Source organism: Misgurnus anguillicaudatus, chromosome 20, assembly GCF_027580225.2.
Source record: "Misgurnus anguillicaudatus chromosome 20, ASM2758022v2, whole genome shotgun sequence".
Taxonomy (NCBI): Eukaryota; Metazoa; Chordata; class Actinopteri; order Cypriniformes; family Cobitidae; genus Misgurnus; species Misgurnus anguillicaudatus.
Window position 1 is genome coordinate 13,704,006 of NC_073356.2, and position 27,678 is coordinate 13,731,683.

The 27,678-nt window shown below is 39.5% G+C and overlaps 1 protein-coding gene and 1 long non-coding RNA gene across 2 annotated transcripts in view; one reads left to right on the top strand and one right to left on the bottom strand.

The window, feature by feature from the left end:
* The window catches only part of jarid2b (jumonji and AT-rich interaction domain containing 2b), a 149,929-nt gene extending 132,829 nt beyond the window's left edge, over nucleotides 1-17,100 (bottom strand). Inside the window, exon 1 of the mRNA XM_055219622.2 lies at nucleotides 16,524-17,100. Within this exon, the coding sequence (XP_055075597.2) occupies nucleotides 16,524-16,568 (45 nt within the window). The 5' untranslated portion in view covers nucleotides 16,569-17,100. The remainder of the gene's footprint in view (nucleotides 1-16,523) is intronic.
* Nucleotides 14,945-27,678, top strand: part of LOC141351430 (uncharacterized) — a 129,741-nt gene continuing 117,007 nt past the window's right edge. The window contains exon 1 of the long non-coding RNA XR_012359686.1: nucleotides 14,945-15,354. This is a non-coding gene — a long non-coding RNA (uncharacterized lncRNA). The remainder of the gene's footprint in view (nucleotides 15,355-27,678) is intronic.

The following is a 27,678-nucleotide window of genomic DNA, read 5'->3' on the forward strand; positions in this document are numbered from 1 at the left end:
GCCCAGTTGATTTATGTCTTTCCCCCATGAGAGGGGTTGACAGTTAACGCACTGCACGCGTTACACAACATCAAGGTGACGGCTTGCGGCTTGTGACAACAGACGCCGCATGCCCGAGTAAACTGCATTTACCGAGTAATCAACACAGTCATACATCCAAAAACAGGAAGGGAGGCCGACCGGTCTCGCAGAGACGATGTTATTACGTTACTTCATATTACAGTGCATTAGCCGGAGGAAGAGGCCGATCTGGCAGGATGATACAGAGCCAAAAAGAGTTAGGGACGAAAACTGATCCCGGGATCGGACGGGATGCTCCTCTGGGAGTCTGCCAGATTTCAACAGCGCTAGTCTGTGGCTGACAAACCGCCAAGACATTAGCTTGCCTGCTATTAGATGACCACCGTTATTTTAAGGATTGTAAAAAAGACATGCGGATGATTGAAAAAGCAACAGCCCCAGAATGTTTTTTTTTATGTTTTCAAAAATACCATTAACATTTTACAAAATGGATAGTTATGCATTGCCATGAGTTATGCATGTGTTAAGCTGATTAACTTTATCAGTATTTAAAACAAAATTATTTGTTTCATTAATTAACCATTTGTGTCATTTTTGAAAAGCATTACACTACTCCATACAATGTAGTACAATGATTTTAGTATATGGCAAAATACAGTCTTAAATAGTTTTCTTGCTTTTATAAGCACTATCCACACACACAAATACTATAATAGTAGATTTAATAGTACAGAGCCTGTCGAAGCACAATAGGGTCAGATCATAAGAGTTTAGCATACGGTCCCGATCACTCTCAATGATGGGTCCCGAGACTGAAGCGAGGCGACAGATTGGCAGCAGCTCGAGTTTCAAAGGGTTAACAGGGGGTGAGAAGGCAGGCAGAGAGCAAGACAAACTGACAGCGAGATAAGATTACCAGTAACTGTGGTGGTGAAGGATGCAACCACAGCAGAAATGACAGTTGACAGGAGCACAGCGGTCAGCTGACCACAGACAGGCACTGTGTGCAAGACCCACCGTCACTTCAATGTGACCAAACAGAAATCGGTATAAAAAGCCAATTAGAAAACTGGAAAAAATACATGCGTGTATGCTCAAAATAAAATAAATAAAAGTCTAAAGAAAAAAATAAAAAGTGGAAAAGGGCACACACAAAGGCAATATTAGAGGAACTGTTTTTTTTTTTTTACAAAAGGTCATTGTGGGACTTTATTCAATTGCATGTACTGCATGTAGTATCTATATGGCGTTTCAAACATTTTCAACTCGTTATTGTGTGGAAAAGAACATCACAGGGTTCTTCAAAATATCACCGGCTGTGTTAGAAAAGCAAACACTACAAAAAACAAGTACCCCCTATTGGTTCACTGTTTTTTGCTGGTCTCCCAGCTTTGTTTTAACAGGTTTAGCAGGCTTGTTTTATGGGGGTTCGTACACTTTTTGGCGGTCAGGCTGGAAGACCAGCTGACCCACCAGCTTGATCCAGTTAGTTCCATACTAATCCAAGCTGGTCAAGTTGGTATTAGCTGGTGGGTCAGCTGGTCTTCCGGCCTGACTAGTTAAGACCATACAGCCTGATCTCACGAGAATTCGTACATATTTTACGAGTTGGCTAATTCGTATGAATTCATACGAAGTTAATCATGCCAAAACGTACGATTCTCACGGAAAAAACACCAACGAAACCAAAACCCTACACTTAACCCCAACGCCACAGAGGTCAAGGCAAATCGTACAAAAACTTACGAATGTGGTCGTATGAATTAATACGAATTAGCCAACTTGTAAAATATGTACGAATTCTTGTGAGATAGCGTTGGACCATAGACTGTATAAAAGATGAAAATAGTGTCTGTGACGTCTCCTGTAGGTTTGTGAAGAGCATTTTTGAAAGCCAAAGTTGGCGAATCCTGCCGTCGCCATCTTGGCAGCGCCCCACTTGAGAATAACTGAAAATAGGCAGAAGTGAAATGTGGGTGGAGCTGAGGTGCCTTTTGCTGAAACCACACCTGCTTTGTTCGATGGAAGTGACAGCAGCGACAAATCACCTGTCACTCAAGTGGCCACGCCCTTAATTATGACACTTTAAGGCTTAATAGAATTCAAATGGATGAGTTACAAAAGAATTCACACCCTCACAGCTGTCATGAAGGGCAAAATTAGGTCTATAGACCAAAAACACTTTGTACCAGGCTGTAAAGATATTTTTCTGCTGTAAAGTTGGGCATTTTACCATGGTGTTCTAAGGGATTAACTCCCTTTTGGATGAAGCAGTCAATGAAGTGCAGTTTAAGTCACTTCCGTGTTGGCTTCTTCCCTTGGGTAAGACCAGCTTGACCAGCTAAAAAGTGGCCGAAACCCCTCTAAAACCAGACTGCTACACCAGCTAAAACCAGGCAGGGAAAACAGCTAAAACTAGATGTTTTTTCACTATGGTTAAAACGATGAAATGGAGGAAAATAACAAAATGATGAAAAGTAATAGTTTTGGTGAATTTTTAGAAGAGGAATAAAATTAATAGGAACAACTAGGACTATACTCTTCACATTATCCATTAATATTCAGAATGCAGAGTCAAAATCCATACTGGTCCCAAAGGAAAGCAGATATAGTCATAATGGGCGAGCCGCCTATTTAACACACACACCACCATTGTCAAACAAAGCATTTGTTCTTATCCTCCAAAGCAAATCTGTTTTTTCTAGATCACTTCAGACTAATATCCAGGTGTTATAAGCTCACTCGGGGCGTTTTACGAATCAAACTCAACCCATTCTTCACAAGCAGGTCGCTGCCCAAATCGCAGCAATTAAGGAGTGATTTTCACCTCCAGTCACTTCCTCACAGAAGATTGTCCTTCCAACCTGTCAGCGGGGAGGCGATGGAAAGGGCAGCGAACAATTTCGAAACTCGAAAAAGACAAGAACAATAAAGGAAAAATAGAGCAATTATTGGATTTAAAAAAATGTTACAGTATAAAATTGAGAGTTGGGAGGGGAAAAAGCACAGAATAAATTTAACATCCTCTCAGGATCGACAAATACTAACGGTGAAGGGCAGGGAATTACAATAAAAATGCAACAAAAATAGCAAATAAAAAAAGTTTTTGTGTCACTTTAAATAGAATACAAACAGCTGCTGACTTGAAACTTTCAAGACCGAGTGTTTTAAGGGTGGTTTCCCACATGTGCGCATGAATGAGAAGGCATGAAAACAGAAGTCAATCTTTTTCTCCTCACGCTCGTCTGTCACCGAGACTTTCCACAGGAAGAAGCCAGCAGAGAATCTCTGATCCTTCAGAGACACTAAATACGAGACTATGACTAATTTGGCGCTTTAGCGAAATATTCGCTAGAAAATGTGACACCACACGTTCCAGCAAAATTACAGGATTTGAAATAAAAAGCTGACTAAATCTGTAAGTTCAACCTAGTGTTTGTACATTAAAGCACGTTTACTGGAAACACAACGCTGTCACTCAATATTACTGCAATTGCCGTGTCAGGAGTGACATTCAATAATGCGCGTTTGCTCATAAATCTGTCATCTGGCACTGGCTAGCCAAGTTCTCCTCGGCTCCTGCCAGACCGTCTCTCACTCAAATCGGCAGCAGTGTGCGAGTTATATTATGACTTTAAAAGGCGGTTGACTTTGTTCTAGGAATTATTATAGATCATTTCGAAGTATGCAATCTGTTGTGAAGCACCTTATGTACGTTTTTTTTAGCACCCTCAGCACAGTCAGCCAACGTCGTTTTTTTGTTTTTTGCTAAGTATATGAAGTAATAAATAAAAGAAAGTGCTTGTGCATTTTTGTCAGTTTCTGCAGAGAACAGTTCCTCATTTGTTCCTCAACAAGAATTAGGAACACTTTCTTACAACTTTATTTACAGAGATGGGTAACACAGTCACTGAGATGAAGATGACTACAAGACCACAAAACAAAAAGGTGCTTGCAACTCCTGTAGTACCTGCCAACAGACGGACAGCCAACAGACGCGCCATTAAACTACCAATTTGGGCTTCAGCATCACTTATCGGCAAACAGGATCAATATTAGCCAAGCCTTTGTTGAGTACCTGCATAAACACACAATGGCATTATGCACTAACCCTGCTGATGCATTTGTACAAATAGGCCGCGCTAAACTAAACGCCCACCAATAGTGTGCAAACTCAGGTTTGCTGAATGCTTGGGACTCTGATCGTTCTTTTAAAGCCTGGTTATGAGCTTTCCGACTGTGTTTTCTTAAAAAAAGCACTTGTGGATTTGTTGAGAATATCTGATTCACGAGCGGGCAGTTAAGAAGTCGAGTCTGTCTCGGCGGAGCAGCCAGAGCTCATTATAAGCTCTCAGCATCCGCCGAGCACCTCTACTTCCAGACACTCAAGTGGCGATTCAAAAAAGGCACAGAGACGCCGTGTTCTGGCACTGGGGTGGTTTCTATGGAAACATAGTGGCTAGACCCCTGTGATGGTACAGTGCATGTGTGCTATAATGTTACAGTTTGGTAGTCACTATGGTAACATTAAATCATACTTTAAATTCTATTTACGTCTAAAGTGGTTCATTAATTTGAAACTTCCACTTAAATAGTTTGTTTGGAAAAGCTAATTTCCAACCTGACAGTAAATGTGAGAAACGGGCAAGTTGCTTGTAAATGATGTTTACAAGGCCGCGTGCCAAGAGGACCATAGCCGGTGACTTTGATGAGCTTATTGAGGTGTAAAAAGTGATATGAATTCTTATCACTTTACAAAGCTGACAGCGCTATAAGCCAACACGGCTAAAATTCTAGTAGGAATTGGATTGTATGATATTATCTGGATCCTGACAAATTTGTCCTTGACTGTCAGAGGGTTTTGGGGGTTAAATGAAAGGCCGACGTATGATCTACAAGCAGGGTTGCATTGTAGCGACTAAAGGCCGAAGTACGGTCCACTTTTAAGTGTACGTGGGAGTCCGTGTGCAGTGCGTGTTAAGGGGATCGCACAACGGCCGCGCAGCTTAGCGTCATGTTGTGCCGCATTGAGTCGCGTCTAAGACAACTCGGAGGTATCGTAAACCGGAAGTGCACATTAAATAGCGCAAGTTTCCTCAGATAGAGTCTACTTCAAAATACAAAATATACGTTAGCACCCAATGTTAATCGTTAATGATTTGGGACAAATATGATGTTATTTAATGTTAATCTATGTGAGTGGTGCTGTGTGGCGCGACAGGGATTCAAGCAACTTCCTGAGTCAAAGCTGGATGTCTTACGGCGGAGTCTCTAACGTCCTCACCTGGCGGCCATCTTACCACAGACAGTTCGCTCACTCTAAGCATTGAGTTTAATGGTGCAGGTACTTTTAAATGACCATAACTTGCTCAATTTTCTACCAATTTTTCAAAGGTTTGGTTTCTTACAAACGTTATTAACATGGCTATAATTCAGGATGCTTTAACATTTTCATGAATTTTTTTTTTAGTATAAGTATGCAGTGTCATAGGTACATCTTTGATGTTTACAACAAACCAAACCGTTTGAAAATCGGTAAAAAATTAAGCAAGTTATGGTCCTTTAAAAGTACCTGTACCATTAAAACTCAATGCTACGAGTGAGCGAGCGTCATGTGGTAAGATGGCCGCCAAAATGCGGAAGTTCAACTCAATTGGCCAGCAGCGCGGGCGAGACATCTAGCCTTTATACATATCTTTGGGCGCCACCTGGCGGCGCAGGTGTGCGTATACTCATAGAAAACAATGTGGTAGATTTTTTTTAGAACGGCGGGGCCGGTGTGTGACCGCCTTGACGCAATTTTTGTCATCATAAGAGTGTGTGCGTACTGTACGTGCACCGCCGGATTTTAGAAACTCTGCGTACCTTGTACGCGTAGGTCTTGAATGCGCCTACAAGACAATGTATGTAGCACAAGAGAAGCATTGCAATTTGTCGCAATGCGCATGCGTCTGTGTACATGTAAGAGTCAAATAAACTATATTATACTAGGTTGTGCATTCGACCGTGCGCGTACTAGGGCTGCATAACAACTAATTGCAGCTAATCGTTTGCAGAATAAAAGTTTTTGTATATATAAATCACACACATGCATGTATATATTTAAAAAATATATTCATGTGTATATACATTTTTATATTTATACATAATTTATATTATATTTTAATATGAATACTTAATATATACACATGTTTTTCCATAAAATTAAACATGCATGTGTGTGTATTTATATATACATAATTATTATACACAGTACACACATATATGAAGTAAACAACAACTTTTATTCTGCAAACGATTAGTTGCGATTAGTTGTTATGCAGCCCTAGCGCGTACATTCGCATACACGTAAAAACAAAAGTAATACTTTGTTAAAGGTGCAGTGTGTTAATTTACCCTCGGTGTATGCAGATAAAAAGGACTCGTTCTAAGGTAATAAACACATAACGGTTCATTATGTAAGGTCTTTATTATCAGGGGTGTATATAGTTTTGTATATTATTTTGCATTTCTGTCAAGAGATCTCTCTAAAAATTACACACTGCACCTTTAACAGAAATATACAAGTGTAACTTTGTAAAGTATTTAATAAAAAGTAATAATAAACCGATCTTAATATTGATTAAACAAACTATGTTGGACGATATTAACTAAAATTCATATCTCTGTTATTTTGGGATAAATGAAAATATATGGTAAATATAAGTGGAAAAAATATGACATGCAAGTCAAAGCTTTATCACCTTTATTAAAACACATATGATAAAAATTAAATTAAAAGACAGTATTTTCCTCTGGGAACCCACATACTGATAAAATGTATAGCTTGCGATGGACTGAAAAAAAAAGTCAGGCAAATACATAAATGTAAATGTGAGGATAAGTTCACATGGGTACAAGCAGGGTAAGAAACAGGACCACCAAAAGCCAGAACTGCAGGTATCCCTCAAGCACAGAGTTCTGGAGAGTCCGATCAGCCACTGACTGAACAAATGATTAATGTTGTATACAGAGACGGAGACACAGTGTAAATATTTCAGCGGTGGTGCCTGCATCTCTCCAACAATACAACGACTTTCATAGCCTTGGGTTCAGAACATCTCCAACAGAAAAAATTAAATAAAATGAAACCGCATGCAGTAATAAACAACAGTTCTGTCGTGGCGGGTCAAACACTAAAAGAGTGCGTGTCATGCTGCGGCCTTCAATGCTAAACAAAACAACCAACCCCAGTGTCAGGCCTATGAAAAGCCCCACTGGCCTCTGCTCAGTCAGCTGAACTCGCACAAAAGCGGCCGCATGGCTCCCAGTGGCAGGCATCTCGCCCGCTAATGAGAGACACAGCACTGAATTACAAATCTTCTCGCAGGAGGTTTAGCGCACCACACTTCCATTACATCGCTGTAAGGAGGAGGTCTTCCATCCAAAAACACTGTCTCTCTCTCTCGATCTCTCTCTCTCACTTACACACACGCACACCCTCATATGAAAACCACAGACGCTGATTTTAAAAAGCCTGAAACGATTACGGTATAAGCCACTTCCTCATTACAGTAAATGTTTTCAGTATGCCTGCTTTCACAACGTACACTTGATTCCACAATCTTTACCTTATCATTGCTCTATTCCGGTGTTTCCCAATCCTGGTTTTGGGAGTACCACAATACATGTTTTGGATGTTGGCTAATCTAACACACTTGTCAATTAATTAGCTCATTAGACTATGACCTCACTTGGGTGCATTTGAAAAGGAAGACACTGAAAATGCGCAATGTTGCGGGTACTTCAGCACTACGATTGGGAAAAACTAGTAATACTTACAAAACCTAGTGAGCTTCCTGAAGTTTGTTTATACTCATGCTTCGATCCACACCGCGAGCCTCTGCTGAACGCGCACCGCACGCATCTCAACAAACAGACGAGGCGTTTATAGTTGACGTGCTCGCTGTTGCAATATTCTTTGAAACGACAGGGGGCGGTCAAGCAATTTCTTAAATACATTTTAATTAAACAATCATTTCATTAACGTTTTTACTAAACAAACCATACAGAAATATCCGGGTTAGTATTTTATTCCTCATCCAGTGATACATTCAATACAAAGATAAGCCAATAATTCTGAATCATGTTAATTTACTTTAAATGTAGGAGAATAGCATATCGTCGCTGCCCGATGAAACTCACGTATGTCCAAAATGGTTACTTTTCAGGAAGTGAAAAAACACCGTATTTCAAAAGCAGTTAAATGTAGCGTCGTCATACTTGGTACGGCATCTTTACATATAACCGTATTCTTGCCAGTGTAATAATCCACATTTGACCAAAATTGAGTTTAAATGGACATACGTGCATATTTTACAGTAACGGTGGCTGATACGCGTTCTTCCGATCATTAATTAGAATGGCCAAGTCGCGTTTTATATTGACAGATGAATACGCTCAGTTTATTAAATAGTCTACGTCTTAGTTTATTAAATACGCTTAGTTTATTTAATTTTAATTATACATTTATTAAATGTCTCTTGCAAATTATGAAGGGACAATGAATCAATACACTGACATGGTAATGCTAGACAGATACTTTGTTTGCACAGTCCTACCATAATTTTGGCACTCCTAGACGTACGTCTGGCGTCAGGTTGGAAACGTATACCTCGATGAAGGAAAGTCATTGTCTTACCAGGCTATGTTTATTCGGCTATCCAGTGCTGAGCTTCGATGAAACTTCACGAGACCGGCGAGATGCTTCCACTGGGCGGGAGATAGGCGGCGTGATTGACAGCTTTGACACCAAATGGATATACGTGAAAATCAGATGACATGATTTCACAACTTTTCATTTGCCTGTATACGAAAATGTACCTGGACATTCAATCCGTCTAAAAATCTCAAAATCGGCAAAATTGACATACGTGGTTTTCATCAGGCAGCGACGATATGCATTGTTTTACTTTTTTTTAATGCGGAGTCGTACGCGCAGTTACAAAATTTGCTGCGAACACCTCCACACAAAATGAAGTCTCGCGCCCCCAACGCACGTGACCGCCCAATCCGCGTTGACGTAATTTTTGCAGCGTGCATCAACGCGCTTATGTAGATGCGTCGAGTATAAACAATACTTAAACAACACTAGCAGACACCCCAAACAAAGACCGTTACAAAAATAGATATTTTTGCCACAAAATGCAACGCATACTGAGCTACCTGCTACATTCTCCTGGTCATGATGTACAATGTTGAACATGATTCACATGCATCCTTTAAAAAGAAAGCAATCCCAGAATGCATTGCATGAAAACAAAATGAATGAACTGAAAAGTGAAAGTAATGCAGCTTATAAATGCAACTCAACTCTAAATATTAAAAAAAATTTTTTTACAAAAGATCTGTGTGCTGTGCACTTATGCTTATTAGGGTATTGTGGCATTCCTAGATCAACTGCAAGTCCCACACGAAGGTTGGTGCATATGTAGAGCTTTTTAAATCACAAATTTGGTCGCTGGCATAGCAGACAGCAGCTCACCAGGTTTTGAAATAGAGCTGATATGTTCTGTACTTTTAAATTTGTTCAGCACCATGATTCATAAAAGCAGACAGAGGAAGAGACACGAGCACCTCCGAAGAACAGAGCAGTGTGTCAGCGTCACAGAGATGAACACAGTTGAGAAAGGGAAGTACGCTGCCAAATGTTCTGCCTGTTGCTGCCACATCTTGGCTACATGTCAGCATTCACGACAAGAATCAGTGAGGTTACCCTGCCTTGAGCCAAGTGCATACAACACTACAACACAAAAGGAACTGAGAACGCGTGACTGGAAATACAACTCTGAGGCTGTTTACACTTGGCATTAACATGGGTTTTCGTCGATCGGATCACAAGTGGACGACGTTAATGCCAGGTGTAAACGGTGTTCAAAACGTTTTGAGCTCGTCCACTTTCGACCACTTTCAACCACATCCAGAGGTGGTCGAAACCTCTTTCGATCGGATCGCTTTGGAGTTGCGGAACGCACATGTGGTTGAATGCGTTCGAACAGCCACACGCGACCGCCTTCTCTCCGCCCATTTATCTAATCTGAGGTATTAAACACAAGTTTTACGTCTTTTGACTTCTGGCGTGAACATTTGGTGAACAGCGCTATTTTTAGCCTTTCATTGATAAAACTAAGTGGCTGATCTCCGTAGTTTCGTTTTGAAAGCGTGTGAAAGTTGCGCGATCCTATTTCATCAATTGCGCTGAAAATTCAAAGAAAGCTCTTACATACTCATGTACAAAACACTGTGCAGTATGTTTACTTGCTAAAGAAGCAGTGGACTCCGACATAATATAAGTTTGCGTCCATATAAACTCATAATTACTCCCGCTCGGGTTTGAATGACAGCAGAGAGACTCGCCCACCGTCTCACAGATCACCCCCTCATAGTATTCAGCACAGAAGCGGTCGAAAGTGGACAAGAGAGACGGATTTAAATACCAGGTGTAAACGTAATGTGTCTCTCTCGTCCACTTGTGATCCGATCGATGAAAACACATCTTAATACCAAGTGTAAACAGCCCCTTAGATGAACAAATTATTGTACATCAATGTATTACCCAGGTGTCTTGATTAAATAAAGTCTTGAAATCTCTTGAACCTCAAGAAATCCTCCTGAAGCTACAGTATTTTCTGAGGGACAAAGTTGTGGGATCTAGATTTTACGAGTTTACTAGACATTTAACTAGCAGAAAGCAGTTTGTAGCTGTTGATCTTGAAATTGTTTTTGCTTTGCTTCACCTTCATCTATCAACGATAAAACTTGGGTAACCAAATAAAGGGCAAACTAAACCATACAGATTACTTTCAGCTTTCAGTGCAGATGAAAAGGCCCCACTACAGAAACATCATTTTGATAAGAATCAGTACAAAGACCCTACAACCTAGATAAAGTTCAGACCACTCAAAGTTCATCCAGACCTAAATACCAGGACCCAGACAATGACACCAAGAACCAGACAGTCTATTAAAGTCAAATGAAAAGGAGGAACCAATAAAGAAAAAAACCTGGGTTAGTCATTTTATCTGAGATCTAAATAAAGGTTGTACACCAAGACCAACACAAAGTAAAGGCCATGTCTCAAGATCAAGCCCTAATTCCACTTCATACATTGGCCTAATGATGAGCAGTTCCTGTAAAGCCAGGACCTAGCCCACAGGATCATGTTTGTCTACCACCATCACACTTTGCATACCACATAGAAACACCCTATCTGATAATCTGTCCTCCTATATCATCATTAAACAAAGTACAAGACAGAGGAATGAAGGCGGGGAGGAAGAACATTCCTACTGGAACACTTATGTCATAACACTTAACAAAGCATCGCTGCACCCGTTTTTATGTCAGCGAAATAAATTCCTTGTGTTATGTTGACGTATCCGCATATGTCACCACCTGTGCATGTTTGTCTATGTGGGAGAGAGTTCTCTGCAAGCAGTCACACATCAACCGAGGAGCCTTGTGCTTATGATCGCAAAGGTCAATAAATAAAAGGTCACATTGCATAACCAAACCTGTGATATAACACTTATACAGGAGAACAAGAGTCGCACACTCATTTATGACTTCACCAGGCCAAAAGGCAAAGCATGTTGGATGGGCAAAATAAGACTATAAAATTAACGACAGTGTGCCATCCTGCCAGCTTTCCTAGTAGTCCAAGGTTATTTGGCATTTTGTGGTACACAAGTAGCCACTGTTGAAATCACATCCAGTTACGCAATAACATGCCAGGAAATCGCATTTACATTTTGAAATACAAAGCATGCTGATCCTGTCAAATCGTAGTAAATCTAACATCCATGTTTGTTTGACAAAAACGAATTACACTTTAGTTATAGTGAACCTTCAGATCAAACGTATGGCATGGGCTATGTGTAATTTAGGTGTTTTTTGCTTTTAAGGGATACACTATTGACTTTCATAGTAGAAAAAATGGAAGTGAATGAGGCTCATGATCGGTTCAGTTACAAATATTCCTCAAAATATATACTTGTGTTTATTATCTATCCCTTTAACTGTTCAAACTCATGTTTGTAAATTACCCAAGCTCATCATTGCCGTGAACACACTGCCACCATAATATTCTTGCATGCACACATTTACAAAACACTTTAACATGCATTACAACCACAACAAATAAAAAGCATTGCCGCCTACTACTACGCCGGTGATGTCTACGAAGACGACAGTGGTGGTAATGACGACGACTACTATGACTAATGCTACTACACAATAATACAATCTTTTATCTAAAGCATTTCCTCTAGTATGAATCAAATCTACAGTAGGCTTCTTCTAAAATATGTGACAGTACCCATGCAAAACAAAAATTGTGTCTTTTATTGTATTCTTCGTTTTATGTCAATAAAAAAACTGGCTCTGCATTGTCAATTACAGGGATGTTAGCTCAATACGACCCCTTACTAACTCACAAATTTAAATCAGTCCTTTAACAACAGCTGGCATACTGAGGTCTGACCCATGAATTTTGCCACGTCACATGCATGAAAATAAAAGGACATTATGAAAAAACATTTGCATTAAAACACAGGGTTAAATGAAGCGCGATGGCTCCAACGGCAGGCGCTAAAACACAAACACGCGATCTCACGCGCGCACACACACACAGAGCATCACGGCTTTCCCCTCACAAATGGACGAGGTGCCCACATTTACATTCTAAAGCTGAAGGACTCTGAACAGGGGAAGGGGTCACAGGGAGGGCTTGGTGAGCCTTTGCCCTCATCCCTATTTTAGTTTCCAGGTTTTTTTTGTGCTCCACACACTGCAGTGGATTTTTCAACTTGGTCCTCATCAGTTGTACGCCTGATGAAACAAACACTGACAGCTTCTTTACATTTGTAAAGGCCCCTACAGCAGCTGTGCCTATCCCACCACACGTCTATGAATCAGGGCCCGACCCCAGCTGGGCCCGCAGTGAGAGAGAATGAGCGAGCGAGAGAGAGAGGGTTAGGGGAAACTAGGGAGGAAGAATAGCCACAGCTAAACCCCCCCTCGCACCATGTGCCATGTTCACTTCAACAGAACAAGAACACAAACGAGAGCTCCGACTGCATTCATTAGCCAAAGTTCAAAATCAAAACGGCATAAATCTTAAAAACAGGCCTAAAAAATAATTACACAGAGCATTTGCTTCAGATCGTGTCGGCGCGGTGTCGTTAAAGGAGTTCATCTGAAAAAAGAAGCGACTACTTCTGCTATTTTCCCCTCACACGTCTGTCAATCAGGGACGGACTAATTGCATTTCCTTGTTTGCTCTTATTAACATCTATTATCATTTTTATCTCTCTCTTGTTTTCAACTAAATGAATTTTAATAAAATTCACAGCACATGTGAGGAAGGAGAACGAAGAGAGGAAAAAAAACAGAGGCAAATGAATATCCCCTTGCACTCGTGTTTCAGGGGACATGGTTAAGCCAAGCATGTATAATTGTCTTACGCTAATTAAGGGAGGCCAAATCCATGGGGCCAAGAGTTGTGTAGGCCCGGGGGACAGATCCTTCAGGTTGTTTTTGTTGTGTGCCTGACCAGATTTTAACCACAGCTGCCCCCACAACACAGATGTGACATGAACGTGTTTGAAACGGACCAGATCCATTCCACACCCCCTAACAGAGGCTCAGGACACGGTAAGCATACTGATGTGTGGTCATGATGAGGCAGTCTAACCATAGATGGATCAAAGCTAAAAGTAGCTAAAAATATATTACGATTCGCATTTTAATGCAAAGATCAAAGGGTATATATATTCTGACGAATTTCTATGACTTGAGACTAGTGACGCACCGATGTATCGACCGCCGATATTTATCGGCCGATTTTTGATGAATTTAAAACCATCGGCAAATCGGCAATAGCACGAGAAATGCCGATACCGATTGTTTATTAATTAACTGCATAAAGATATCCATTATATGTTAAAAACGAGTTAATGTTGTTAATAAAATAAATGCTGAATATCAAAAACCACCTTTGAAGGTTGTCATGCTGTCTTATTATATTTGTTTTAGCTTAATTTGTGGCTCTCTTATTATGTTGGTCAGTTGAATGTTAATTAGATCCAATCCATGTTCAGTAAAAATAATTTGATGCAGAAATATACTAGCAAATAGACCAGCTATATAGTATTGTATACAAGTGTTTAATATCGGCATCGGACAGAAGTTGTCTGTTTAAATCAGTATCGGCCCAAAAAAATCCTATTGGTGCATCCCTACTTGAGACACGTTTACACCAGGAACGATGTGTTTACAATGTTAACTTTTGTGTTTTTAATGTTTATTCTAACCTCGCAGTGCAGCTTCACATTTAAAATGTCAGCGATTTAAATCTTTGTGAATTTTAATTGGCTGTCAATGTTTTATTATTCATCAGCTGAAAAAAATGTAAATTGAACATTTTAAAGCTATGACGTAATCCCAACAATATTGTTTAGTTGTTGTTATAGTTGTGGTATGGTATTGTTTTGTTGAAAGTTGTTATAATTTGTAAAACTATCTCTACGTTAAAATAATCTTTTACCGTCCTATGGGGTCACCAGGCCTTTAGGAATAGGACACAATTGTTTAGGATTACAGAATTAAATTATATTGATGAATATAATAATCTAAAAAAGAGCAATGTCTAGCCAAATAAATAGATACATAAATAAAATATTTTAAATCAAAGCATGACTATAGACAATGTATTGTCTATACAAATTTCCATTACACCAAGCTTAAAAAATTACTTTTCTCTAAATAAAAAAAGATGAAAACAGCCATGATTAAGCATAACATAAAACCAATGGTCTTACAGCTACTGATCAAAAGAAACGCAATTTCCAAGACGTACGGAAAACTCCATGTCAATGAGCTAAACCCTACAGATAATGCGCGTGGAAAGAAACTGCCCCCGTATTGCGTCATCATAACCTATGGCCTCGCAATGTTCATTTCAGGCACGTTAACTTGTTGCTGTCAAGCTAAAGTACTAAAAAACAACTAAAACATAACTTTACGTGTAAGGTGGAAGACGGGTATATTCCTACAAGCAGCAATTCCTTTCAAATGTGGCTCTCGGAAAAAGTTAAATATGGGTGCACGTGACGAGCCTGCTGCACGCGGCAGGCAGGCAAAATTGGCTGCACGAGCTAACCCTTTCAATCGCTAGCCGCGTGAAATTACTTCTCATTGCTGGATTCGTTTGAGAGGAAACGAGACCGTGATTACGACTGGTGAAACAAAAAACAGCAGTTGTGAAGCAAGACAAAAACTCCACGTTAACCTCAGGTAAAATCCCTGGTAAAGTCGGGTTAAGAGTCAGTTAGGGGTTAACTGATATCAGGTTTGTCTCCTCTCTGAGGAGACTCGGGCTTTTGTTATGCTAGCCTTGCTAAATTCTACTTCTGAGGAGAGTAAATCACCAGCCAGAAAAGTTCAAGATGGGTAGTTCCTCTCATCTCCGCTATATTACAAGCTCGCCGGTTTAGTGACCCGCCGTACTGGAGATGGTAAAATGGTCGCTTTTATTTCACAGGCGAACCTCTGCAATGCGACTAAATATATTTCCCTTTAAAACGACACACGATGCGCTTAATCTAATTTGTCGTACAATACTGCGAGTGGGTAAAATGCAGAGCTTTTAGTCTGTTCGTGCAATAAACGACCAGGTCATGCACGAGGTGATAAAGGGAAGAAAGAAAAACGGATTTAAATACATCCAAAACGCCTCCAAAAAGCTCTTCTTTCGCAGACTACCAAGTTAAAATGTGTATGTATATAAAGTTAAGACAATCTATAAGATATAAACAAACTTCACGTGTGCTAATACGATAGAGCCTTTTCAGTCGACAGGGGGAGGGGAAATGCTTTGCTAACCTAGTTAATTTGAAAACATTAAAGAGTCCATGCAGTGCTGTACGCCTCAAGAACGACGTCTAATAAAAATAAACAAATCAACGATGACAAGAGAGTTTGGATAGTTGCGTATTCATGCTGCAATTACATGGCATTCAGTTTGGCAAACATAATGCTGGGATAAAAGAAAGGACGGTGTCTTCAGGTCTTTGAGACTGAAAGCACTAAGGAGCAAACAAAGCCAATCTGATCACAAAATGGTTTTAACGTCGAGTTTTATCAAACAACACTCCACACAATTGTAAAAGATTTGTTCGAGTTTAACATCTGTCGTACAAACAAGCACTGTCTTAATGTAAAAAGCATTAACGTTACTAAGAAAAGTCGAACAATATCGATATACGTGAAACTAAATATATATTTCTTGAAGCTTTTGCAAGTATTTTGGAACCAATGCACCACAGAAAAGTGATGTTTTTCAAATCTACCCTAAAGACAACAAGAGCCATCCACTCATTCGCGATCAAAGTTTACGCATTTACATCGACACAAGCGCAGACATTGAACAAACTTAAGGTCATCTGCAAACGACAAATACTCACATATTTCTTCTGAATGATATTCCTCTTAGGTCTTTCCTTGCTCATCCTGCAATCCAAATTGTTTTAATGTAAAGGAGAGAATCGCCACATGAATTTTCTTCCTGCTTCTCTTGTTTCCCCGGAGCAAAGCGATTTAAATCCCCTGTAGTTTGCTTTGCCGTGCAGAATTCCCTCTTCGATCGCGGCCGACTCCTGCTAAAACCTTGGAATTATTGATATTCCCAAAATCAGGGATCCATAACCAAGGGTGAAGGGTAAAATAAAAATTCACATCGGCATACCATAGTTAAAACCATTCGCCACAATAACTTCCATCAGTAAAACAGCCATCTGATGTTTCAACCCGGCTCTTTAAAACATGTAGCTTTGGATGATAACGTAATGTTCGGCGGTGAGTAACATCTTGTTTTCAGAAAGGTTTATCCGATGGTTGGATGAAATAAATAAAATTCAAAAAAAGGAAAAAGATTTGTGGTCCGTTTTAGCTGGAGCTAGCAAACGATGAGTGAACTCTCCAGCAAGCACCACGGGCACATCTGAACACAAGGCGAAGCTTCTTTCTTTAAACAGCCTATCACACCCGACCGCACGCTCAGCGGTAACTTTAAAAGGACTGCCGCTTTAGGGAGCGTCTCAAAATTTCCCTTGCGCACGGATATAAAAATCGCTATTTCAAATATTCAGCATCGGATAAAGAGCAGTTCAATTCGATTGACATATTTTCCTATTGTATAAAGGTAATGGATTGAATAGTTTAAGAGATGACAGATGCTGTTTTTTTCTAGGTGTTTTAAATAGTTTCCAGAATTGTTACTTTACCCCTTGTGAAGATACTAATCTGCTCTCTAGAAATGTTTGTGTTCATAGTGGGGAAAAAAAGGCACGCGGCAAGATTTTTCCTTTTCACTAGGCAGGCCTATTTTCCTACAAATTTTAACAGTTTTGACCATTAGTCACAATAATTTTTAATTGGGTGCTCAGTTGACCCACAAGTAAGCTCTAAACTGCAGTTTGATGGTAATGCTGTCCTAAAACCAACACAGTATTAGTTTTTGGAGCGTTTCATTTATATTTTTCATTTTTAAAATATAATTTACCTTTTATTTCTTCATCTTACAAATTTAAACAACTTTAACATGTCGTTTTAGGTTACAATGTAAATTACATTTATGATGAAACGTATTTAATTTCCTGCTGTAAATTATAAACAATTTATAAATGCTTTTTAAAAGTTACATATATATGAACTGCTTCAATTTGTATGATGTCAAACAAGATTTTTAAACAAAACAAGGGTTTTAACAATTATACAATGGAAATTGAATAAATATAATGCTTTAAATAGTTTTAGATGTGACAGCTGCTGCTAGTCCTTGACATTTCTACCTACATAATCATGGATAAAGGGGTTGCAGGAGAACTTGTAAAAAGAACAACACAGTTAAGTTTACTATGCTTTAAGTCACTTCTGGTAATTGGACAAACGTGAACTGAATCTCTAGAAATGAGTCACAATCAGATCTTAAAACAATGACAGGAATATGCGAAGCCTATGATTCACAAAAAAAGTTTATGACACCAAACAGAAAATTCTTCTCTTTCTTCATTATAGGTGATAATGAATGTTTTGACGTGGACAGTTATATGTAATTTATGATATTAGTGGAATAACCCTATGCCATTAGGGGCAAACTCACATACATATTACCGACACATCCGATAACTTAACGTTCAATTTTGTCACTGCCCCTTTTTTAGAGGTAAATAAACCAGACTTCCCACAGACTTCCATACAAAATAGCGGCACAAAGCCACATCCGTATACAGCCGGCAGTCGTGAAATCACTCAGATTAAACATGTCAAGTAATTATATGTCACTTCGTATTTGAAAGTACTGAGTGCACTTTTGTGTCCATTCATACTACTAGCCTGGTTTAGCTTTCGATAGCATTACGTAATTCATGATATTTCCACAACAGCAAGATATGGATGATGATGGCAGGTGGCTTGGGCTAGTTGATAACGGACATACACTAAGACAGCCCAGCAGATATCTATCTATAATAACACAATGATCATTATAGGTTGTAAAACATTGGAGTTGTGGGAAGCTTACATAACTTAAACTGTATGTTTAAGGTTGCTAGTGTCCTGCTTTCTAATCAAGCTTCAGATGTCATGCAGTACATTATTATTGAGATAATATTGTTCAATAATGTGTAGCCTGTCTGTGCTGTGAAGAGTAAACCACACAGCTTTTTGGCATGTTATTATAATGCTAGTCCACTTCCTCGATGTGATACTGTATGGCGGTTTGTGTTTACCTAAAAGTGGGCGTGAATCTCATTCTATGACGTTGCCGGTTGTGAGTATACTTGTGTTTAAAGCTATACTATTTACTCTGCAAAACTTAATCTGCATCAAAATAAAATTGTATCAGATTTAGGCAGCATTAGTTCACTTGTATTGTGTCTCCAATTAATAAATATCACTTTTATTAGCTTAGTTGAAAACATTTCTTTCTACAATTGTTTGACATGTAGTTAACTCTTAAACCTAACTTTGATTATTAAGAGCCTACAGTTGCATTTATAGGGGTGGTTTCCTGGACAGGGAATAGCTTAAACCAGGTTCACCAACGTGGTGCCCGCGGGCACTAGGTAGCCCGCACAGAGTCTGTGAGGTGCCGGCCAAAGCACATTCTATTAAAAGTCTCAACTGTAATATTTATTCATTACACATTTTTTATATTAGCTTGGCTTGGTTTACGTATGTTAAAATTTTAAACAATACTAAAACATATAAACAAGTCAAATAAAATAAAATAAACAAGTAAAACAAAAAGTTTTAAGTAGACTATATCAAAAAGTAGCCCTCCAGATTGTTTTATACATTGTGGTAGCCCTTGCTTATAAAAAGGTTGGAGACCCCTGGCTTAAACCATGACTAGGGGACAGGGGTATGTCTCAATCAGCTCCCTTGTTCAGTAGTCAGGGCACTGATCAGGGAGTCTGCCATTTTAAGGGCTGTCTCAATCGCAAAAATCTTCCAGTGCACTGGAACGTTCGTTCCCTAAAAATTCCCACAATGCAACGCAAAAACCAGTGAGCATCGATGGTCCCTATGTTCCCTTACCGGAAATCACGTGATCCAACTCAATAAACTTTATGAAATGTGACAGAACTTTTAAAAAGACAAACGTTTTAGTTTTAAATATAAACACACATCGCTACACAGCAAGGGGCCACAATCTACTCAATATTTAAAATAATAATATTTATTTAAAATTGTAATTATATATATATTAATTATATTGCCCAATTTTATGCATGGATATGTAAGAGAATAATGACAGCGTTTTTCACAATGTACTGTTTAAAATTAAGTCAGAGATAATTTGGTTTTGCCGGTTGTTGATGAGTAACAGCTGTGACTGATCACAATGCGCGAAGCAGCCACGTGACAGAAAAATAAGTGAACATTGTCCCAATGTCAAGTGAGCTAGGGTCCTTACCAGTGCCCGAACCTGTGTACTCCATATACTGATTCACGACCTCGGGAGCTAGGGAACGAATGGAGACACAGGGTAGGCCTTAGTTTAATTAGGAAATATAGCTAGTTTTAACAAACATGCCTTACTTAAAACATAACTTGTGTGCATTTTGAGGGTACTGATGTATTTTAAGATATGTCAGTGCAAGTTGTTTTCAGTTTGGACAGCTCTTACAAATTTTTTAGTCTTGGACTAGTCTAATCCCTGTCCGGGAAACCACCCCTTAAGGTAACATATGCATTTATATTTGTAACATAATGGAATTACAACAGGGTTTTATATACTGTACATATTTTAAAAGTATAAGTATATACTAAGTATATACTACTGTATGAAATATTGAAATATTTACAACCTAATATATTATACAAGCTAGATACAACTCAGAAAATAATAACAATTGACTAAAGATATCATTTCAATACTTGGGGACATTTACCAAACAATCCCTTGAGATAGTTGTCATCATTAGATTTAAGTTTGCATTAAAGATTAGAAAGTGTTTTAATTATTTTACTCTGAAATATAAAAACAGCTTAGCAGACTTTAGTTTAATAGATGAAAAATGTGTTATTAATAAATAAGGCATATAGGATATAATTACACCACTTACTTGAGCATAGGTAAATTGTTGTGTTTTAATTTGGACTCTTTTTGGCATTGTATTTAAATGGCAAAACTTTGAAGAGACAGTGTGCAGTTTGTTCAGTGAAAAGATTAACTGCAAAATTGACCTTTTTACAAAAACAGCTTATTTTAAAGGGGCAATGGCACAATACTTTTTTAAGATGTCAAATAAAGCTTTGGTGTCACCAGAGCACATATGTGAAGTTTTAGTTCAAAATATCATATATGATTTATTATAGCATGTTAAAATTGCCACTTTGTAGGTGTGTGCAAAAATGTGCCGTTTTGGGTGTGTCCTTTAAAATGCAAATGAGCTGATGAAATTCAAACACTGATCACAATGATGGTGGTTTGTTGCAATTAAAACTCATTTGTGCTTTTCTCTGCACAAAATGGCAGTGCTGTGGTTGGATAGTGCAAATTAAGGGGTGGTATTATTATAATAAGAGCTCCTTATGATATCATAAGGAGAGCCAAATTTCAACAACCTATTTTCTCATGTGCTTGCAGAGAATGGTTCACCAAAACTAAGTTACTGGGTTGATCTTTTTCACATTTTCTAGGTTGATAGAAGCACTGGGGACCCAACCATACCACTTAAACATGGAAAAAGTCTGATTTTCATGCCATGGCCCCTTTAAAGCAGATATATTTTTGAACTCTCTTTGACGCATTTGTGGACAGTTAATGTTGTGTGTTTTCTGTTTAATTACACAATCATTTTAGACCTGATCAAATATAATATACAATAACCATGTAATGTGAAACGTTGACTGAATTATTTACAGACGTACTCTGCTCTACTCCTCCTGTTTTTCTTTGTCACAGCAGAATAAATGGTTGTTTTCGAAGAACTCCAATGTCATTTTCCTCCCCTTTGTTGCTTGGAGTTTGCTACTGTCTCTAGGGCTGCCTAGACTCTGTTGTGAGTGACATTTAAGCCCAACTGAATCAATGAGACAGACTGCTTTGGGGCTCCCAGGTACGGCTTCGACAAAGCCAGCTACAGACACACAAACACTACTGTACACCCAGAGGAGTTTGCTACCAGCTTTTTGTTTGGAGCGGATTGCACCTTGGCCACTGTATTTGTGTCTTATCGAAAGTTGCCACTTGGACAATGCGCAGGCGCATTAATCCGATGTTAAAGAACGGTGTTACGTCTAACAGTATATGCAAGCGTTCATGAGCTGTAGCCACAGGGCTCAGTGAAGGACAAGCCAGCCATTGATTAAGGCTTTCACTCTTGATAGAAGTAATTGTGCGGTGAGGCTGAGCAGACCGGCTAATTCAGGTTGATGTTCGTAGACCAGGAGCAGGACGGATTATGGTGACTGAATCAAGATTGATTTATGAGCCAAGCATAAAATCCATATTCATGTTAAGAGATGAAATTGAAATAAATTGCGGCATAAATCAGGCTCACTTTAGAGGACAGCTTTTCGGAAGGAAATACACCATCGGTTATTATTGGTAGGTAGGGGAAATCCATCTGACAGTCTGTAATTAGAAAGTAATTTTTGATTAAGAAAAATGTCTAATTGCGAGATAACTGTTAGGCTTCAACAAACATTCAACATTCAGTGAAGTGGAGAATGAAATAGATCCCTATGAGCACAGCTCTCGGATAACTCCAGTTGGACGGCAGTGCTGGATGCATGGGAGCTGTTTGTTACTGTTTGTTAAAGTCAACGTGAGATTGTGCTTACTTTTCAAGACAAACTCATACCTCTTAAATGCATACATTCTAAAAAAGAAAATACTTAATACGAGTTGACATAACTTAAAGTAACCTAAAACTATATGCTGATTTTCGAGATGAAATTTTGACAAGAGCTTGTGTACAAGAAGGTCATAGTTGTTTATCCAGTGCTGACAGTGAAGTCTTGCGATTCTTTTTATTAAAGCGACACTTTTACCCGGCCCCTGTGCTCTACCAAGACCAGTCAAGATCACAAACACAAGATTTTACGACTCTGCTCCCCCTGCATGAGGGACGCTAGTCACGGTCTGTGATAATTGGACAACTTGAGTAAGAAAATCCCCTCTGGAAATAAACTCACCATGGGTAATTGCGTCAGGTAAATGAAAAGTAAACATTTGTAATGGTGAGATGAGGTAGCAAAACAAAAAGATCTCTGTGTAAGTGTGCGAGTTGCCATCGTAGTCCAAAGCATGATGTGCAATATTAACTGCACTAGATGTGATGTTAAAAGTTACCTAAAAATATTAGGGCTTGTTATGATATTTAGATAATTAAAGAGACCCTATTTTCCGTTTTAAAATTTTTACTTTTCTTTTGGTGTGTGAGTGTGTGTTAGTACATGTTAACTATCTGCAAAGTTACACATACCTAAGATGTTTCTTCTCCAACTGAAAACTTTTTTTCTTGGACTACAATGAATGTAAGGATTGTAGGCAACAGTTTTCTTCTGCAGCCAATTGGACACGATGCACATTATCACCCCCCCCCCCCCCTTCCGACTCCCTTTAAGTAGTCTATGTTTTCATATCTAAAGAATTTGCTACTGACTATTCAAACCATGACTCAAACACGAGTAGCTCTTATTGTTTGTCGTTTCTATGATCACAAATGCATACATGGTTTTATGTTTTTTTTATCCTTACCTTACCAATCTGTTACATTCTGCTCAAGCCCCGCTGGCAAAGTTGATCAAACAGCTTGGTGATCTGGATTTTCTGGATCAGATTCGGGCTCGTATTGGTAAAGACGAGATAATCTCCTGTTGGGAGCTGATCTTCCAAATATGATAAGGAGTGCCACATTTCCGCCACTTGTTTGAGGTATTCAGTCAATCACAACGTTCTGGTTAGCTGGCCAATTGGAGCACACCGCTTTTCAGAATGATGAGCTTTTTACAAATCAACAGGTTTCAGAGAGGCAGGGCATAGAGACAGAGCGCAACACGTCATAACATGAAAACCAACGTAATCGGTGATCCACTTTTGTGTCTTTAAACGCTCGTTTTTGGGGGTCGACAGCTTATAAAAACATATTTCTGTTTTTTTTTTTGGCTTGTTAGCTGTAGATCTTGTCACACAGCAGCTTTTAGGCATTATTCTGTTTTTTGTTATAAACCAGAAATGACAGGATGCAGCCTCATGCAATACGAAGTGAATGGAGACAGTTGGATTGTTTTCCCCCCTGGTGGGCGTGGTTGTAAATTAGCATAACTGCACTCTGTCTCTATAAAGGAGCAACAGAATGTACAGTATTTGGAAAAGGAAACATTCTTTTTAGCAATGTAATAGGTGCTCTTTAAAGCAAGCAATAGTATCAATTTTGTCTCTACTTTAAAGCTAGATCCTCTGGAAACTTGATTGAAGTACTGGTCCTGTCACCTAGATACAGGACACACTTGGTCATGAAGACAATCGCTTATATTAAAACTGCACAATTGTCATTCTATTGTCTACATGTCGTAGCAACTTAACTGTAGGTTCACACCACCGCTGGCGAGAGCGTCAAAAAAAGCTCTGGCTGCCCTGCCAACAACGCTAAAGAAAAAGTGTTGTGGACACTCTGACGCATGAATGCATTCCCTGGACTTCTCTCAAGCGGAGGTTTCCGATTTGTTGCCGCCGAACGTTTCCGCCTTCCGTTTGGTTGCCGTTGAACGTTTCATCCTTCTGATTGTTTGCGTCATCGCTCATCCGCTGAAAAAAACAGCATACCAGCAAGACCAGCATATGTTGTGTTTTGGTGCTGGTTTGCTAGTGAACACCAGCTAAGCCAGCATCAAACCAGCATCAGCACCAGCATTAGCACCATCTAAACCAGCATCAAACCAGCATCAGCACCAGCATTAGCACCAGCTAAACCAGCATTAGCACCAGCTAAACCAGCATTAGCACCAGCTAAACCAGCACTAGCACCAGCATCCCATGCTGGTCATACCAGCATATGTTGTGTTTTGGTGCTGGTATGCTGGTGACCACCAGCTTAACCAGCATAGACCAGCATAATTCCCATGCTGGTTTGATGCTGTTTTTTTCAGCAGGAATTACCATAAAGTTGAGCTGATTTCAACTCTCCTCAACGCTCACACCGTCCACGATGCGCCGCTGCTTGCCAGAGCTCGCCGCTGGCTCTCATTAAAAATGAATGACTTCCGGCCACTTTGACGCTCTCGCCGGTGTCGGTGTGAAACCACAGTAAGACAAAACTCAGATATACATAGAAGCATTATGCAGCTGTGCAGCATTTATAAACCAAGAATCAGGTTTTTATTGTTCGACAACATCTGTAACCTCTTTACAAAGACCACTGTAGTTGCAGAAGCCCCAACAAATCATCCTTGCAAGCTAAATGATGCCATTCCACCCACACCAGCATCAGCAAATGAAACCGACTGACAGTAAGAAGTGTTTTTGAGCTTGTAAGACTGACTCATCTGGTCTCCTACAGGTGGGTGTTTGGGTGAATGGACCCCTCTCCCAGCCTGGTCCTTTCATGGCCCTGGACACCTGCATCAGGCACAAAGGCCATCTTGAGCTTTTGTTTGAGTTACTGGAGAAAGAGAGAGAAAGAGAGAGAGAGAGAGAGAGAACAGGGAAGGAGGAGAGAAGAAGTGGGGGTTGGGGTGTTTCTGACCTCAGCCACAAAGAAACAAAGTAACACAAATGGGCCATGGGCAGGCCACAGCTGGAGAGAAGAGTGATAGACAGCAGGGTGGGTGGTCTGAGAGAGAGAGAGAGAGAGAGAGAGAGAGAGAGAGAGAGAGAGAGAGAGAGAGAGTATTGACTAATGACTAGAACAGCCAAAAAGTACTTGATCAGACCTTTAACAGGCTCTAAGAGAGCTTAGCAATACAGAAGTCAGTTGTGTGATAGTATGCTACATATCTTTATCTAAATTCAACATATCTGTAATTGACACATTTCTATTTCTGTTGATTCGTTTTAATCTGAAGTGACAAGAAAAAACACAAACCAAATAAATTAAATGGACCCATGAAAATATGCATGGCTGTAGAAGCTAGTGTGTCTATAATATTTTAAAAGTCTGCCTACTTTAAGTTTCTGTAATAGACATAGCAGTTAACGCAGTATTTGATTCTATTCAATTCAATTCAATTCAATTCAATTTTATTTATATAGCGCTTTTCACAATACTCAATTGTTTCAAAGCAGCTTTACATTAATAGAAGCAGTAAAAGCACAGAAAAACGACAGATAGCATAACATAATACACAATAGCATAAGCAGTCCAATTTGCTGCGACTATGACGCGACATTATGAGCGAGCATATTACTAATGTAACGTCGAGAAGAAGAAGCTAAGTTAAGCCCAAGCAGGCTACCTCCCCGGGGTAAAAAACCCCCTAGGAGAAAAAAAACAAAAACCCCGGGTTGTTTAGCCGAGGAAATAAAAATAAAAGTCCTAGGAGGGAAAAACCCTTGGGAGATATACATGTATATACACACATATCAAGCAGAAACAGGTGTGGGATAGCCATTTTGGAGCAAGTGGGATGGCCATTTTGGAGCAAGTGGGATGGCCATTTTGGGGCAAGTGGGATGGCCATTTTGGAGCAAGTGGGATGGCCATTTGGGCAAGTGGGATGGATCAGGTTGGATGTCAAGGTTCGACTAGAGAGCAAGGTGAGTCTAGTGTGCACCTCTCCTGTTCTGAGTGGACTATTTAAAAAGATGGTTAAATTCAACTGTTGTCTTCAAGCATCAAGAGGAACCATGTTAATTAATCCTCCAGGATTATTAATAGTGGGTCAATTGAGTGTGTTCTCTGAGAAGAATGCTTTATAACCCTTCAGCAGAATAGGGGCATTGACACACAGGCCAATCGTTCCTTGTGTTTCTTCCACGCAGCGCTTATCTGAGCAACATGGTTTGCATAAGAAATAAAGGTAGTTCTTGTGGGAGGTCCATCTCATTTGCATGTCCTCGGGGCCCTTGTAATTTAGCTACACATGTCCTTTTTCTTAAGAACTGTTTTCTCCCCTTTCTTTCACTACAGTAAGAGTTGCTTTTTATACGGACTCCGTTTGTCTCGTCCACGGCTGTACCAGCCTGATTTGCAATTGAAAAGGCCTGATTGTACTTGAACTAACTGAATAAGCACAGGGTTGGTTTGAAGAGAGGACAGAGGAGAGGAAAGGTGGTTTTGTGTGTCCGCCTGAAGCTCGTCAGCACCGAGAGCTGTCCGTGCCATTGGATTTGGAATCTTTGGTCTCATTGCGACTGTCGGAGCAAAATGGTGGAATTCGTGCCTCAGGTGTTGGCCCTGATTGGCTATTCCCCATAGACTTCACACTGTCCACATTCATTTGAGCTTGACTTTTATGAGCATCTGTTTTTGGGACTCTGACATGGCTATTGTTGATAGTGCTGTAAAAACAATTAATGTTAATTGGATTAATGCCATTTATTTAGTGAGTAGAGTTTTTTGTGCCCATTCTGAGTACAATTACACTTTACCATGCATACTAAAACTGCAAATCATAGTGCATTTAAATGACCAATAATTATATTATTATCCAAGTGCTATATTTTAGCTCACTCATGATGATTTAACGTTCAGCATGAACGTCAACATCAGCAGCCAGTTTAACAAAAATCATGAGTAAAGCTGAAGTTCTGTCTTTCTGTAAAACTCTCTATCATATACAAGTGAAACGTGACGGTGATTTGCCTGTCAAATTCAGTTTTGAGGTGCCATCAATCCCTACCGGTGCATGTTCAGAGACGTCGCCTGGTCCTTTGCTTCAAAGCATTTCCATGTTTTCAGAGCGTATTCTAATTCAAGCTCATTAAAGCGTATATCAAGCAACATTTATCAGGATTTATCTCTGTCACACCACCCCGACGGGAGAAGACAGCATTGAATACAAATTACCATCTTACTTTTTACTCACAGTACAGCCAGCGTGAATTTTTCTTGTGCTATGCACCAGATGCTAAATGATTATGCAGTAAGCTAAAAGGTTAACAAG